Consider the following 15,319-nt stretch of genomic DNA (forward strand, 5'->3'; position numbering starts at 1 on the left):
TTATGCAGCTGTGATTCTTTCCCATATGTCTTATTGCATCACATGTTGGGGGCAGGCTGGAGAAACAGCCATAAACCCTCTTGAGTTCTTGGTTGGTTTGGCTCCTCTTCCACTATGTGACTTTGTGTACACGCGCTAAGTAAGTTCTATTAGATCCTCCAGAATATCTTCTATACAAGATTGTTCTATATCATTTTGTCGCACTGTGTTTGGAAAGTCAGCTTTCTCTGTGAAAGCCACAACTCAGTGGAATGTCCTACCTGATGATATGAAGAGCTGCAGTTCAGTCAGTACATTCAGAACCAGGTTGAAGAATCTGCTGAAGGCTGCTCAGCTCTGTGGCCACTGAGTCTGGATTTGATCTCATGGTCTTCTCAAAGAATCTTGCTTTTGGTTTGACATGCTTGCGTTGTTGATTTCTGGTTGACATTGTGGGTCTATGTGATGTGCTGTTGTGTGTGGCTTTGTATTTTTCTAATGTGTCCTGTGTGTTTTTTGCTTTGTACTGTTTGTTATTGTGCTGTTAGAATCTGGTATAATCTAAATAGAGGAACTTAAAATAAACCACCTTCTTAAGTACTGTAGTTATGTAAAAGTTTGAGGTATTTATACTTTAATCATTTCCATTTTATCCTTGAAACTTCGACTCCAGTACATTTCAGAGGGAAAACTATGAATTTCTATTTGTCAGATTTTACATGTTGACACAAGCATCAGTTTATAAAATATAAAACACTGTAATTACAGCTAACAGTACAAAGACCCAAACTGTGATAGTGGTTTATATTAAATCCACCATGACATTAAAATGCTACTCACATGTTAATGTGTCACTAACAATATTCCAATATTATATATATGATAAATACAACTTTGCAATGTGACAGTTTGCACAATGGGTACTTTAATTCTTTCAGTACATGTTGCTGATAATACTTCTGTACTTTTACTTGTAACACAGTATTCTTTGACTATTTTGATGCTTTTACTCAAGTAAAAGATCTCAATACTTCTTTCATCACAGCTGACCGGAATCATGACGCAGACAACTTTTTGTTTATTGTTTCAGCACTTTTAATAATTACTCAGAGAGGCACAAATACAATTTACAGGGCTACCTTCCTCTAAATGTGCTCCCACAAGTGACTTCCTGTTACAGCCTGTGAGGCCTGCCAGCTGAGCCGGACAACAGCAGAAACACAAACAGCTTCACCTCTCAATGGTACGCACAATGACATACCATGAAAACTCACACACACACACTCACACACACACACTATTCTGCTGGTCCTCTCGCATAGCAGAGGCTTTTTTTTTCCTTCCAGTTTTCCACATGTAACATCAGTTCTGAAAAAGAGATGTGATTGAACGAGTTTTTATTTCTTCAGCCAAGCCTCAGTGACACCTTGAGGTAGATAACATTCTCCAGTCACCTCAAACAACACAGCTGTGAAACACACATTGCTTATATCCTATTTATCTCCAGAAACATTTTTATTTAGCATCTTTTGTTCAAGGTCTTTTCTTTTATGCACTGCTACTGCTATTCAGCTCAGTAACCAAATTAAAAACAAACAGAAATGTCTTTAATAATTTACAACTTTCAATGTTTTAAACTTCTTAAAACTAGACAATTTTACCTTTATTTATTCTGTGCCATGTTTTTATCTGTGGTGGCTAAAAATATAACACTGAACAAGAAAAACTGAAATAGTTTGAACTTCATTTATCAAGTGACAATTATTTAAAACTATTCATTTGTACCCTGGTTGCTTCACTAAGGTTTCATAATACTCAGTCCAGGGTGTATCATGAGGGCTCTTCAGTCCTGTGTGTTGTGCATGTTGCCTTTCTGGTGGGTTGGAACAAAACAGAAACTAAAAAAAAAAAAAAAAAAAAAATCGGACAACTGCTGCCGTCTTCACACATACTGCCTCTCTCTGCCTCCTTCCTTCAAAATCAGACTGAAAATTAACACTTAAAGTAACAGAAGATCAATAATAATGTAACAAACACTACAGAGACCATGACTATATCATTACACAAGCATACATCAACAACTGAACGAAACACAACAAAACACAGATGTTGCATAACTGACAATCAGACTCACAAAGTTCACATTTCCCTGCAGAGAGCTGCAGGAAAACACAACTTACTGCTTTACAAAATACTGCACAGCTAGTTTTTAAAAAGAAACTGTGGAGGTACACGTGAGGAATGGTTGAATGTTTTTTCCTTCTTTGCTCTGACTCGAAAGTCATTCTTTACTTGTAGCATTTAGCCTGTGTTAAATGGTCTGAAATGCCCTGGAAATTGCACTAATAGCTGCATTTCCTCTATTTACTTATATTCAGAGTTTAAAAAAACAAAAAGGATTCTGGCAGGGATGAGGAGTTTTAGCATTAAAAAAATCCTTGTGCCTTTTGTTTTTAGGGTTTCCAAAGATTAAAGATTGTCAGTGTAACAATAATGTGCTATATTTTGCATTAATAATACTTCCACAGTTTCTTTTGTAGTCATTTTGGCACTTTTTCTCCTACACATGTTCATAACAATTCACCTACTCAGTCTGGGACTCAAAGCTAAATCATTTTGTTTGGTAAAATATTATAAAAACAACATTGAAACATATTAAATATAGTATGGGATTTTGCTGTCTTTTATTCATGATCTCATGGGCTTCTAAACGGAGCACACTCTTTACGCAAAACGTATTGACCCGCACAAAGTGTCACTGTGCTACGATAGAACCGAGAGCGAGTACACAGTGACTGAAGTGCTGAGAGATCTGTAGTGCAAAGTCAACAGTGCTGTAACCACAACGATATGGGATGAAACCACATCAAAGAAATTCCAAATTCATGAGTCAATTTTTTGCTTTTGTTTTAAAAAGTTCACCTTTTCAAATGCCAACAGTTCTGAAGGCAAATTATAGATTCAATATGCAAACCAACTAGCCAATCTACAAATGTATGAACCTAGTGTGCGCTGTCAAACAGCCCATTGATTTAAAAAAAATCTACAGTCAACTGAGCACTACTTCAGACACCATAAATATGTTTACATGTGCATTTCATATAAAGCTCACAAAGGGTCCTAGAATATGAACTATGGCTATTTTCCCTAATAAACAACAGCATTCATTGAACGTGGGAAATATTGACTGATTATCAAGTATCAGATTCCAGTATCTGAAAGGCTCCCACCCGCCTAACAGAAGGTGATCCAACATCTGGTGCACGTTCAACAACCTCCCAGCCAGTCCTCCACTAAATCATTGACAAGGCAAACAACCACAGAGCAACAACAACAACAATACAACCACACACGCTGCTTCAAGGGAGATCTCAGCGACCTCACCGGGATGTTTTAACAGCTTCTAAAACACACTGTACGCCCCTTGTGCAGTTCAGACTGAAAACAAGTTACTTAAAATGAAAACATTTAAGCTAAACCGGTGATGCCGACCATACAGATCACTAAACTGTATTGTAATAAAAAGATATGTTGTTATGAGTGACTTTCTGCAGTAGAGTTTTAAAAAAAGGTGATTTTCTACTCTCAGTTCAAATCCGTTCAGTAACTCTGTGCGTGTTGTTCTCAGGTCCAGCAAACGTCTTTGCGCCTCCCAGAGTAGAGTACCACACCAGACAACATGAAAGACTACGAGGTTCATATCAACACACATTCACTTCTCTGCTTATCTTTACACAGTGAGTGTCGACAACTTGACAACATCAACACAAGAGGAAAAGAATATGAAAATGTAACATAACAACGTTTTCAGAGTTAAATGAAAAATATAAAGTGTCTCTATGCTCTATCTTCTGTTTGCAGGGGTACTGTGGCCCAGCATGGACGCACACTGTGCTCGCTCTCTCTCTCTCTCTCTCGCTCACTGAGCCAGATTTAACTGTCTCCCTCTTCCTGAGGTCCCCCACACCATCTGTCAATCACAAGTGGCCCCGCCTTCCAACAGTCCCCGCCCTCCATAAAAAAGACAATTAGGCTTCTTCCCCCGAAAATGCCCGGTGACTGGTATCCATGGCAATAGCCCGTGTGTGCAGGGTGGGGCGTGAGAGTTTGTTTTTTTTTAAGAGTAGATGGTGATGACTTCACGGCCACCGCCTCGGACCAGCAGCACCCGGTTCAGACCCTCGAGGAGAACCTCCAGGAACTCCATATCTGAGAAAAGGGCAGTCAAGGTACAAAACATACACGGACAGAAAGAGAGAGCATCACAGTAACACATGACATCCCTCCCACCTATCACAGCGAGGATTCATTACACTGCACATGAGAATCGGAATGGTGCACACTGAGGATACAGTTTTCATCTCCTCCTCTGTTCCTCGGTGGTCCGGGCATGTTGAGCAGCACCAGGTGAGCGCCCTGCGACTTGTTGACAACCACCTCATTCAGCTTGATAGCTGTGTGCATCCGACGAACGTTAGACTGGTTCCTAGTTTGACAAGAAGCTCACAGTGAGAGAGAACCACACTAAAAACATATGAAGTACACACTAAACTAAACCTAACAGTGCAGTAGTGATAAGAGGGGGAAGAGTCATGATATTACAGTAGGTGGTTCTTTCACCTACTGTTGCTTTTATAACTTCATCAAATGTAAAACTAGATTTGCACTGTGCAATTTAGACATTTTCTCTCAGTGTACTGAAGGTCTATAGAGATTGTGATTATGATAATCTTTTAGCTTTATGCCTTTTCTCAAACAACAAACCTTTTTTCACAGCAGACCATTTGACTTGTCGAAGCAGGAAAAGCACAGGTGTTACTAATCACATTAACAATAACACAATAACACGCTGTTCTATTCAAGTGTCCCAGTAAGACATGCCAGTGTGATAGTGAGCCAGCATGCACAATACCAGGACCCTGACACTGAAGCAGCTGAATGGAATTTAACCATTCTTCATTTATTATTTACACCTGTGCTACTGTGACATTTCAAAATGTCTTCTATGAAAAAGTATTATCAAGTATTATTATACAGTACACTGAAAAAACCTAATGTAACAGAAAGCAACAGGAAGTTTTTCTAACTTGCTTATGAATTATAAGATCACTACTACACCATCAGTACAACACATATATCAGTGACATTTTATCAACAAGTTAGCATACTGTATGTTAGCCTCAAACACAAATGAGAAGACAAAGCAGGGTTAGGGGTCTGAAGCGTTTCCAAATAAAGAGGCATCATTTTAAGACAAAAAGAGACATGCAGTATCACACTTCAAACATGACGTCATTGTATTATTGTTTAGTTTCTTGTAGCCAATTATACATGCTGTAGTCTATCAAACTGATCCTGTTAATTAATGGTCATCACTGTGTGGCATTTTCTATCTGCTGTTTCTTAAAATGTTGCCTCTTTTTTAATTACTTTTCTAACGTTAAATCACAAGGCGATGAAGCAGAAACTGCCAAAAGCCAAATTACATTAAGGCAAGTAAAACAACAATTGTGCTTTCCACTCTACTTAATAAGATAAACATATTTGATGTTATGGCCAAATTTTAGTGTCAAATCCATTTTTGAATGTATTAATCACTTTGTTAAAGGATGAATGGAAAGCACAAATTTGCTCAGGGATACAAACAATGTCATACATATTCCATGCAAATTAAATCAGTGGAGGTTAATCCACCGACATACTGTATGATGCTAGAACAGGACATCCATGCACATTAATATGAGCAAACAAACACACAAACATACATGCGCGAGCACATGAGCTGGAGGACACTGAACGAAGCTACAGTCACCACAGCAGTACACACATACAGCCTAAGGCAAAGAGAATGCAACTTACAGACTCTCCCACTCTCTAGAAGGAGGAAAATGGGACAGAACAACAGAAACAGGCTTAGATGCTTCTACACCAGGTACTCCAGCTCTCTCCACCACACAAAATATTTCCAACTGTCCCAAACGGCTCATCACGACACCTTAAAGTGACACAAATAAAACCCCCCGGAGAGCGACGGCCATGTGACACGGAGCTGTTTGATGTGTATGGTGAAGCTTTTCTTCCTGTCCTGTGAGACTCTGAGTAACTGATCTGAATCACAAACTCAATACTCCGATATACCTGCACTACATCTTCATGGGACACACCTGTTAAACTTTACACACTGATAGTATAGACAGTATGGGATGAGGAGGTGTTAGTCTAAACAGCAAAAAAAAAAAGGGTGTGCATGTGGTCTGCGTGGTCTAGCCATGCATTAATACTGAAATGGCTGAAAGTGTACACACATGCGCGCACACACACCAAATGCAGCCTGAATGCACACACCATGCAGACTGTTGTCCCATTTAACCCTGTCAGACTCACTACTACTGCTGCTACAACTACACATGTTGTCCTCCTGCACTGAGGCTTTGGCACCATCCTGAAGTTTGGTCTCTATTAACAAATAACTCTTCTCATTCTGCTGATGTTTGAATAAAAGCTATTCAAAATGGTGCAAACGTCTCTCACAGGGTACAAACAGTTACATCATGTTTTCACTAACCTATCAGCTGCATATAGACACAATCACTGACATTTCTCTAATTCGTCATACTATATCTAACCCTTCCTACATTAGCTATAAATGTACAGGTGTTGATTTGGTGGTTTTTCAGAGTTGAGTAAACTTACGGTTTCATGTTAAACAGGTCTCGTACAGCCACGTTGGCGTTGCCCTCACGGTTGCGGTTACGCTCCGTGAAAAGCTTGTCCTTGGTCCAGGTCATGTGAACCCGCTCAGGTCCAGTTTCTGCCTTGTCGTTTATTGTGGCGTGAGACGCTGTGTTTCTGTCGTGGATCAGCTGGGCCTGGAGACGAGGGGGAGAGAGACCAGTGAGAAAATCCATACGGGGTCGGTGCAGGGTAAGAGGACCAACTAGGAGATGTTTTAAGGGATAAAATAGATGAAAAAAAAACTCAGGGTTGAACAGAGGGAAGAAAGAAATGAGGAAGAGATGTTCAGGAATGAGGATGACAAGATGAGATATCAGTCTAAGATAATTCAAGAGAGACAAAGGAGAGTGATACATGAGGAGAAACAGAAAGACATAATGGGAAAAGTAGAAAGTGTGTATGGAATTGAAGACAGAGATGAAATGGCCGTTGGCTGGTGAGAGAGCAAACATGACAATTCCAACTGATAACAAATAACAGGGACAATTAAAAGACAGGACAGAGGAAAGAGGGAAAACAACTTTCCTGCTACAAGTTTTCAGGTCAAACAATGCTACAGTATAATAAGAGTGATACAAACCTGTTCAACAACCACAACAATCATAACATCACACATGGACAATGATACAATATGGAGCATCACAAGATAATGTTTGTCTGAGCAGGCTGGAGGTTTGAAACACAAAATAGAACACAATGGCAAAGGTGAAATGAACCAGACTGTCAGGGTAGGATCTCAACTGAAAGTTCAAAATGGATACAGAGCTACAAAAGTTTATAACACGTGCTGTTTGAAGCAAACAAAATATGTTACTGAAACCAATGAGAAGCAGGTATACCAGTCTATAAAGCAGGGAAAGTGCAGGAATAACACGGCACAGCACAGCAGAGTAGGAATAATATAATCTTATCAGAACAAAATATTATTTGACTTCATCACATTTGATAACAGTTGATTTCACTTCTGTCTCTGTGTTTGTGCTACAGAGTTCAACGTCCACAGTTACATTATCAGTCAAACACAAAGGATAAGTTATGTGTTTATTATCATTTGTCATCATAAAGATAAGGACAATGGGCTCTGTGTTCATTGGTACCAGTTCAAATTTGATTAATGTATGAAGTATTTTCATAATGAAGGAAGAAAAACAGCTTTGCTCATAAGTCAACAGGCTAATAATATAGCATATTTATGGCTTCCTGATAAAAATATTGAATTATCTAAGTAACAGGGTAGATGTTAACTGGTTTTATTGTAGAACATCTGCCACTGTTACTACATACACATAGTGTATATAGGTGACTACAGGCTGAATAACATGCACATTATTTATTATGCTTGTTTCGTGCTAGCACAGTTTCTGAAAGATATTTCTCTACCTGTTGTGCTTGTTGACTACTAGCTGTGACTATTTGTATGCACAATAATTATAAGTGCATGTAAGTGGGGGATATGGTAACTATGGTTAAGATGAAATGAAATAAAGATGAGGACAGTATTGTCAGTATGAGGATGATAAACTAATCCTGGGTTAAAAAAAGTACACTTGAAAATCATTTCTAATGTTTATAGCCAGAATAGTGGCCCTGTGAGGCTGTCATGTGCATTACATAGCAGGAAAAAAAAATCCTTGGATGGACTGAAAACAGAGAGAAAACTTCACCTGAATCAAGAGTTTATTTTCTATACAGCAGTCGTTCTTAGAGCAGCGCACAAACATGCCGGAACATTTGAAAAGTTGTGAGGACGCTAATACTGTGCAAGAGTTACTCATAGTTTTCAGTTTGAGACAATACTGTCCACTCTTTCACCTCAGATGTTTTTGGGGGAGTGTGGATGAGGTGGGATGTAAGTAATGGGAGGTCAGGCTGCAGTATCAGGGTATGACAGGCTGGTATTCACAAAGCAGCTCTCCATGACTATACAGTAAGTAGCAGTACTGTTGAACCAATCTGGACTTGGTTTTAATGTCAGATGCACAAGATGGATGTGATCTATAATCTTGAACCAGCTAGTCTTGCTGGCCTGTTTGGCAATGATTATACTCTGAGCTTTACTCTGGTGCATTCTACAGTAGACCAACTGGATTTGGCTAGCAGGAGCTGCTCCCGAGCAGTGTAAGCTCTGACATAACATGGTCAACCCCTGACTGACCACTGTGTTGTACAGTACAAACATGGTAAGTCAGCCTTGTGCTAATGCTAAAGAAAAGCACACAGTGAGCTGGTATAATGGATTATCCTCTATTTACCTTGTGGTTCCACACTGACTTTAGCTGAACACTGTCACAGAACACTAAAGGCATGTTTTGGACATTTGTTTGAAGAGTATTCATGTCATAGAGTACCTAACTTCAACAGAAAAGACTTGTCAAGAAAAGGTGGTGCCAACACACCAATAAAGCTTGGTCATAATTCAAATGAATGATTATGTTTTCATTATTCAGATAAATACTTGAGGGACGTTGGTGAGAACCACTGATAAAAAATCATCATTTTAAGTAAACAAGAGCATAGGAACAACAACATGATCCTACATGATCATAAAAACAAAACTGATTGTTGATGAGCATTCTAGTCTCTGGATATATTACACTTCTCACTCATACTGTCTCTTTGTTTGATCTAATAACAGTGTCCATATTCAGATTGACAATGCATCTGCTATGACACCACTTAGTTTAATCCATACCAGTGTTACTCCTACATCCTTCCTTCCCATCTAATGTATTGATTTTTCTGTGTATGCATCATAGACTGATGCCCACACTAAAGAATAAAGGGATCTGTACAACAGACAACTTGCACATCTATTTTTAACATCTAGTACGACTGGGAGTGAAATCAGAATTTCTGAGTCCAGATCTTAAATTAAGTCATCAAAACAATTCAATAACAAGTGAGAACTGTAGCCAAAGATCCAGCTTTGTGAAGACGGGCCTGTGTGTCTAACAATGAGGGACAGTGGGTTGACAAAATCGACTACCTCATCCTCCTGAGTGTCCTCCGTCTGAGAGGATTGCCGGCTGAGGTTCGAGGTCTGGGCAGCGCCCTGGTTCTTCCTCCGGATTGAGCTACGTGATTCGTCAGTGATACTCTGAATCTGAGTGGTGTGGTCGTGGCCCAGAAAGGCGGCGGCAGATGAACAGGGAAAGGGGCCAGTTGTCATTTAGCTTAACGGTTGGCCAGTTGCTTCATGACTATTATTTATGGAAACAACCTCAAAAGTTTGTTTTATACACTGTATGATCTGATCTGTATGATATTAAAGCTACTTTTAATGCAAACAACAGCGTTAATTGTTACAACACCTGTAACAATAAACACTGTCTTTCCAAAGATGTTTATGAGCTAATCAAAGACAGAATCATAAAAGTACAGCATTAACTTGTGTTGAATTGAAATAGTAATACAACAAAGGGGCTGTGAGTGCGGGATTGTGTTCAGGTGGATCAAGTGTACTTTACCTCTCTCTCCCTCTCGGTCCTGGAGAGTTGCATCTGTTTCAGCATCTGAGACCTCTGCTCCATCATCAGCGTCTTCTCATAGGTGAAGGCTGAGATGTCATTATCATGCTGCACAGGAGAGGACGAAAACATCTGAATCAGTAGAGTTCTAAACTACAAGGAACTTCATAGAACCTTTAATCTGATTTATGACACGTTTTGACAGGTTTCATTTGATGGTTAGAACATATTTAAAGTGAGAAGGTTCCACAGCTTTAATGTGACTCTCTAATTATGTTGCTGAATCATGACAAACCATTGCTTTAGAGGACTGTCAGCCTGATTCTAATGTAGAGTCTCACCATCTCCACTACTTCTACTTCTGCATCCAGTCGCAGGTGGTAAAGGAACATCTGGAGATCTTTCTTCATTTGGATGCTGTTGTCATCCATCTGGGCCACGGTGAAGATGCGCATCTTACATTTCCTCCACACCTGGAGGAGGGAAAGACAGTTATTATGTAACTGTTAAATGGGTAGATGGATGGATCTGTGAGTAGGAGCAGGACCAAACGGAGAGGAAGAGATAAAAAGAAGAACATCTATGGGAAAGAGGACAGCAGGATAGACGTGAGCATGAGAGGGATAAGGATATAATGAGATGCAAGTTTTTTAAAATGTGACATCATCTCACTAAGAAACAGATGGAGACTTAACATACTGCCATATATATGATTACTAGTTAATCATCGTTAAGTTTGTTCCATCGGTCCTGTGGCTCCACATGTGTGCATTAGATAAACACGCCCCACCACATACACACCAACCAACCAACCAACCAACAAACCAACCAACCAACCTTGTGTTGTCGCAGCAGGAAGGGCAGCAGCATCAGCATACCACCGTCGTGAACCACCCACCACACGTCGATAGTGCCCTCTCCGAGGCGGTCCTGGTTTGTAGGGAAACTGTCCACATTCTTGGCCACAAGCAAAGCCTGATGGGCAGCTGTGGTCTCCCGTATTGTCTCTGGATCGACAGAGGGAGAGAGAGGGTCTGTTAGAGACATGGCCTGTTGTGTGTTCTCTAGGAGATACTATGTTATTGCCACCTCAATGGAAGGGTTTTATAAGCAGATATGCAAATATGCAAAATAAGATGTATTATTATGACTTCCTTTGCAGTTTTAAATCAATTCTGATGTAGCTTCTTTTAACTCTGCAATTTTCTTCTGATTTTGTATTTCTGTACCAGCATATGCACTGCCATTTATTTTGACTTGTCTCTTGCTCTGTACCTATGAAATTCTTCCATGACTGTGGGTCATTGGACTGCTTCCAGTTTCCAGGCCAGGCCATTAGGACGCTGTTATGCTTCATGCCTCCCAGCCCCGCAGACTGGATGAGATGGGAGAAGCCATCTCTGAGGTTGGAAGACACTACGACATGGCAGAAACCCTTGGTACGCTCTGCTGACATGGCAGCCTTGATGTTCTGGAGAGAAACAGGATATTTAAAATGAGCAATGAAGGAAGCAGTGAAGAAAAGTGACACATTATTGGCCTTTCAGAACTGTTCTGATTAAGAAAAAAAGAGAGAAACCGACTACTCAGTGACCCACTGTATAATTATGTTCATCCGTCAACATACAGTACTCTCATTAGTATCCATCCAGGACAGTTCATAATGATGGGTCTAAACAATGCCCATGAAATCAGCAGTCTGTGTAATCTGGAATTCAGCTCAACACATGATTGCTTTTGTAGAAAAACTATTCCACTGATTAAAATGCTTTTGAGGACACAGTCAAATCAGGCTGCACAGAAGTATCAAATGCTTTACTCTAATTTGCCAATAGATGGCAGAGTTCATCTGCAGTGTGGGCGTAGAATGCTTGTCTGAACTCTATGTATCCTGGTTGACAGATCAGACTTGCTTTAAGCAATGCTCAAAAAGACACAAATGATTTAGTTTATTTTGGAGCTAAGAATAGACAGAAAATAAACCACAGTTTTGGTAGAACAGAATCTCATATGAGGAGAAAGAGTTGTGGGCAAAATCATCATACATGACATTTTATATGTGGATGTGCTTGTGTTTGCTTCCAGTGTGTGTCCACTATACCTGCTCAGCACTCTTTGCCTCTGCCTCTTTGGTGAGATAGGTTCCCTCTAACACATTCCCCACTATAGTCAGGCCTTTCCCCGCCTTCAGTTGAGTGGTGAACGACAGCAGACGAGGGTGTTTGACCACTTGATCTGAGTCCAGGTTCAGAAGCACCAACAACTGAGGCCTGTATACATCAAGAGAAAATAGAGAGGAAAGTCATATTTCATTGCTTTGCAGGGTGGGGAGGAACATGAGAGGTTTGTGGATCCTTACATCTCACCAGATTCAAGGACAATGTGATAAGGTTATTATGTTTTCAAATCAAAACAAATGTACTGTCACACATCATTACTGAAAATTATATGTGGTGTCATTATTTCAGTATTATTGTTTCTCACTCAACTATGCAGTGAAACCTAAAGTGGAGTTTAATGTCTGTAAAATTAGAAACAGCAGAAAAGAGCTTCATGACTGGGCATGCCAAGGAAGTGACTGAAGCTGGACTGGTGGTTTGGTTTTTGGACAGGCAGTTTGCAAGGTCAGCCAGAGCAGGCCTCTGTGCTGTATGAAGGCTTATCAACCCTTTCCGTCAGATTAGGTAGAGGACAATGAGATTAATCAAATTCACTCGCTGTGTCTATTCTTGTCTCTCTTGTGTCCACCCCGACAGTGACAGGTGGCGCTGTGTCAACCCTAACCACATCCATATGACACACACAAATTTGCACAGCTATCCTTGTTAGGACATTGCATTGACTCTATTCATTTTGTGCAGCCTAACCCTAACCATAACCATAACCATAACCCTAACCATAACCAATTCATGCCTACCCCTAACCTTAACCTAACCTCAATTAACACCTTACCCCTAGCCTTAACCAGGACCTCAGAAATGATGTTTTGCCGCATTAGGACCAAGCTTTGGTCCCAATGAGGACTATTGGTCCCAATAAGGTCAGTGTTTATACCAGAAATGGTCCCAATAAAGATAGAAAAATGTGTACACACACACACACACACACACACACACACACACACACACACACACACACACACACACACACACACACACACACACACACACACACACACAGACACACACAGACACACACAGACCATACTGTACCTCCAGTTCTTGGTGTGTGGTGGAGCCTCCTCAAGGCGAATGAGAGCATAGCGGGCCGCATTAAGAGACAGGCCGCGGATGCCATCGCCCCACTCCTTCTCTGCCCTGGTGACACATATGTGTGAATGAAAATAAATTGAACAGCAAAAGGGGAAAATAAAAGAGAACACACAGAATGATAAAAACAATGGTAGTGGATGGATTTTTAATGCTTTGCTCTGTTTTCACACCCCAACTGTTTGGTGTGGTTTAAAACTGTTTTTCTTGGCTTTCATGAGTTTACATTTTTCAGGTATTGTATTAAATTTCAAGATACCAGATCAAATGCAAATATTTTAGTTATTTATACATTTCCCTTTATTCCCCTTTCATTCAATTTTCCTTTTCAATCCATTTTTTTCTCACTTTCTGCATATTTGGATTTTTCCTCGTTGAAGATTTACTGTATACATGAACTCATTCCTTTTTTTTCAACATTAATTTTATTGGTTTGTTTTTATAAGTTTTTGAACTTAACAAACCTTGAGCTGAATAATGCAACGATGTACAAAAATATAATAACATATCAGCCAGCCCATCCCTCCCCCCCATTCCCATACAAAGTCATTCCTACCCTCGGTATTCAATGTATTTGTAGATGCAGCCAGCGATGGCTATGGCCACAATAGCATAATACCAGGACGAGATGAACATGAGGGCGAGACACAAGCTCATCCCCAGGAAGGACAGAGCCCTGTAGGAGAAAACACACTTTACAACTCCAGTTCATTGACTACATACATTTACAGAGCAGGTGTTTCAGGTGTTCTGCACATTCATGGAAATGCTTTGATGAAATGAAACAAGTTCAGAATGGACAGCAGAGAGGCTTAGAACTGAAGTCAAATTATGAAATCCACTGCTAACAATAGTGCTGTCCTGTATTGTCCTCAGCCTTTGTTGTGGAATTAATCTCAGTAAAAGGTCATTATCACATAAACCAGACTAAACAGGTGTGCTTGTGGTTGTGAAGGTGTTTTGTCTATGTATGATGTATATATGATTCTTGGCATGTGTCCTAAAATCTTATAAGGAAAGCATCAGTCATCTCAACAGAATTATCTCTGATAGGTTAAATAAGCCTGACAAACTGCATTGTTTCAAGACCTTCAGGTGAACTTTGGACTAATCATCCATCACCCACCAGTGGTAGTATTTGAAGCGTGGTCTCCAGTTGGGCGTTCGCAGCAGGGTCTGAACTGCACAGGCCAGGTTGACAAACAGGTAGCACATGAGGAAAAACCTGAGAGAGGAAGACAATAAGGCATAAAAATACTTATCATCTTACCTAAATCCCCACTTTATGACCCACTGTATGTGGTTTTAAGAAGTCAAATACTTGAGGGATCAAAGGCTTTATCTGCTCATCTCTTTTTATGGAGGGAAAGCATGTAATATTACTATGCAAACAGATACAGACATGGAGAGGATAGGAGCCACAGCGTCCAGGGAAGCGATGAGGATGCCGATCTCACAGATCCCAGCAGTCAGCAGTAGAGCCCAGGTAGGTTCTCCATTAGCTTTCCCATGACCAAACACCTAACACACACAGTCAAGTGTGAAATTGAAGATCAGCACATGAGGATGAAGACTGCTTTGACTGTATTTGTGGTGAGTGTGTGTCTAACCTGTAAGAACGGTACGATGCCATCTCGTGCGATGGCCTGCAGCAGCCGTGGGGCCCCTGTCAAACTTTGTAGCCCGGCTCCGCAGCAGGAAAAGAAAGAGCCAATCACAATAACCCAAGGTGAGGGCCAAGACAGTGTGCCAATAACAAGGTTCCCTTTCACAGAGTCACCAAACCTGGAAAGCAAAAACAATCATATAATTGGACTATAAATAATAACTGGTTCATTCACATCACATGAACACAGGACCAAATCTGAA

General features: G+C 40.3%; 1 protein-coding gene across 7 annotated transcripts in view; it reads right to left on the minus strand.

Moving 5' to 3' along the window:
* Positions 1 to 1,050: 1,050 nt before the first annotated feature.
* The window catches only part of slc12a7b (solute carrier family 12 member 7b), a 62,793-nt gene continuing 48,524 nt past the window's right edge, over positions 1,051 to 15,319 (minus strand). For 4 of the 7 annotated variants that reach the window (XM_044339043.1, XM_044339041.1, XM_044339047.1 and 1 more), the window contains 15 exons: positions 15,061 to 15,235; positions 14,853 to 14,971; positions 14,577 to 14,675; positions 14,007 to 14,126; positions 13,394 to 13,498; positions 12,283 to 12,451; positions 11,457 to 11,652; positions 11,019 to 11,188; positions 10,523 to 10,654; positions 10,182 to 10,289; positions 9,701 to 9,817; positions 6,673 to 6,848; positions 5,839 to 5,853; positions 4,332 to 4,465; positions 1,051 to 4,188 (listed from right to left, as the gene is read on the minus strand). In XM_044339043.1, the coding sequence (XP_044194978.1) occupies positions 4,097 to 4,188; positions 4,332 to 4,465; positions 5,839 to 5,853; positions 6,673 to 6,848; positions 9,701 to 9,817; positions 10,182 to 10,289; positions 10,523 to 10,654; positions 11,019 to 11,188; positions 11,457 to 11,652; positions 12,283 to 12,451; positions 13,394 to 13,498; positions 14,007 to 14,126; positions 14,577 to 14,675; positions 14,853 to 14,971; positions 15,061 to 15,235 (1,927 nt within the window). In that variant the 3' untranslated portion in view covers positions 1,051 to 4,096. The remainder of the gene's footprint in view (positions 4,189 to 4,331; positions 4,466 to 5,838; positions 5,854 to 6,672; positions 6,849 to 9,700; positions 9,818 to 10,181; positions 10,290 to 10,522; positions 10,655 to 11,018; positions 11,189 to 11,456; positions 11,653 to 12,282; positions 12,452 to 13,393; positions 13,499 to 14,006; positions 14,127 to 14,576; positions 14,676 to 14,852; positions 14,972 to 15,060; positions 15,236 to 15,319) is intronic. The other 3 variants (XM_044339045.1, XM_044339042.1, XM_044339046.1) reach the window with 3 other exon arrangements.

Source organism: Thunnus albacares, chromosome 21 (genome assembly GCF_914725855.1).
Source record: "Thunnus albacares chromosome 21, fThuAlb1.1, whole genome shotgun sequence".
Lineage (NCBI taxonomy): Eukaryota > Metazoa > Chordata > Actinopteri > Scombriformes > Scombridae > Thunnus > Thunnus albacares.